The sequence below is a fragment of the Aplysia californica genome, unplaced genomic scaffold (assembly GCF_000002075.1).
Source record: "Aplysia californica isolate F4 #8 unplaced genomic scaffold, AplCal3.0 scaffold00023, whole genome shotgun sequence".
Lineage (NCBI taxonomy): Eukaryota > Metazoa > Mollusca > Gastropoda > Aplysiida > Aplysiidae > Aplysia > Aplysia californica.
This window is the reverse complement of record NW_004797293.1, coordinates 1198696-1200972: the sequence shown is the minus strand read 5'-3', so window position 1 is coordinate 1200972 and position 2277 is coordinate 1198696. Positions and strand designations below refer to the sequence as shown.

The 2277-nt window shown below is 43.5% G+C and overlaps 1 protein-coding gene across 2 annotated transcripts in view; it reads left to right on the top strand.

Moving 5' to 3' along the window:
- Nucleotides 1-1777, top strand: part of LOC101845298 (nose resistant to fluoxetine protein 6) — a 21017-nt gene extending 19240 nt beyond the window's left edge. For both annotated transcript variants that reach the window (XM_035972537.1, XM_005090924.3), the window contains exon 13: nt 1613-1777. In XM_035972537.1, coding sequence (XP_035828430.1) covers nt 1613-1745 — 133 coding nt within the window. In that variant the 3' untranslated portion in view covers nt 1746-1777. The remainder of the gene's footprint in view (nt 1-1612) is intronic.
- The last annotated feature ends 500 nt before the right edge of the window (nt 1778-2277 follow it).

The following is a 2277-nucleotide window of genomic DNA, read 5'->3' as shown; positions in this document are numbered from 1 at the left end:
CAAACCCCCAATCACCCAAACCGCTGGCCCCCTCTGCGCTCCTCTCTCGTTTATTTCTATTTCTACTCCCAGTCCCGGCTCCTTCTTAATTTCATCCACACTCTTGATCATGGAGAAGGTAAGATAGAACGTAGCTTCCTCGGATACAGGCCAAAAAATCACGGAAGTCCTGGGTGCAAGTTGTGCTCTTTAAAGATTCATTTGTGTTATAAAACCTGTAAGAATAGGTTTCGGCTGCTACCTTGACAAAATTCATAAGTAATTACTACTAAATCTGAAAATACTCTAGCCAACATAATAAACATATAAAGTACCTTCGATACCCGAAAGTGGCTGCCGAAAACAAGGGGCCTTACGAGGTAGGAAAAAAACGATACGTTAATATCAATTGCACTGCAGGTAGAAGTGCAACAGACCCATGAAGTCTAGAAAGGAAATGCAAAGAAGAAGAAGATATTATATCACATCACATCATATCACATCAGATCCCATCGCCCCACATCACACCAAATCCCATCACACAACACTACATCACGACACTTCACATCACATCACGACACATCACATCACACCACGTCACACCACACCACATCACATCACACCGCATCACATCACATCACACCACACCACACCCCACCACACCACACCACACCACACCACACCACACCACACCATACCACATTACCTCACTTCACACCTCATCACATCACATCACACCACATCACATCCCATCACACCACATTACATCACATCACACCACATCACATCACATCACACCACATCACACCACATCACATCACATCACATCACACCACACCACACCAGATCACATCACACCACACCACATCACATCACACTACACCACATCACATCACACCACATCACATCATATCACACCACACCAAATCACATCACACCACATAACATCACATCATATCACACCACATCATACCACACCACATCACATCACATCACACCACACCCTATCACATCACACCACACCACATCACATCACATCACACTACACCACATCACATCACACCACACCACATCACATCATATCACACCACATCATACCACACCACATCACATTGGCACTGGACTAAGGAATGCCACGTAATGAAAATAATTGACCAGAATTGGGAACGGTGGACTGTGTCCTGCCCCTCAGGACAGACTTCGTGATCTAGCGCAGACACCAAACAAATGACCAAACTAACATCAAAATCATCATCATCATCAGCAGCAGCATCATCATCACCATCATCATCATCATCATCATCATCATCATCATCATCATCATGACCACCACCACCACCACAACCACTACCACCATTATTGCAATTCTCAAAGGTATACAATTTTTAAAAAGATAGATGAGTGAATGAATAAACTGAATACATGTAAAAGATAATATTATATTTCAAAGCAATCGTTCTGTTTGTTTATCTGAACCATCTAACAATAGGTACAATATTCAGATATTTTAAGCATAATATAACCTACCAATAATCGCAATCAAATCAAGACACTGGACCCCCCCCCCCAAAAAAAAAAAAAATAATAGTAACAAACTACCACTCAAGTCATAAACCTCTGTGTTGACTTACAGGAAACCTATAGCTTCTTTCCTCCTGATGGGCCTGACATGTATTGGATCTATGATCCTCGCCGGGAAGTACGCCTACGATCATCGTCTCGCTCCCTCAATTGTCTTTGATGTAGAAGGTGCGGGGATACCGTGAGTATTCATCTTGCATTGAGTTTGTGTTTAATAAATTATGCGCATTTTGAGTTTCATACTTAGATCTGAGGGTGCGGTGGCGGAGCGGTTAGCGCGCTCGTCTCTTAAGCGAAAAATCCGGGTTCGATCCTCGGTTCTGACACGGATTTTTTTCGCCCCCTCCTGCCCACCCAGCAGTAATGGGTACCTGACTTCGAGTTGGGGTAGTAAAGGCGGCGTGGAAAGGAACTGGCCACCCTACCACAATATGCCGAAGACCCAGGAAGTTGTCTCACTAGCAAGGCAATCCCCAATGTCCGGATCGGATGCGGGAACAACTTTACTTTTATATAGATCTAGTATGTCTGTATTGACCATTTAAATAATGTCCACTATTTGTGCAATGTGATGTGTTTAGACGAACGCATGCACCATCACCCATATTTTCAAATTCATATATTTATAGACATACAACACACAAGCAGGCACATGTGCACACACACACACACACACACACACACACACACACACACACACACACACACACACACCAA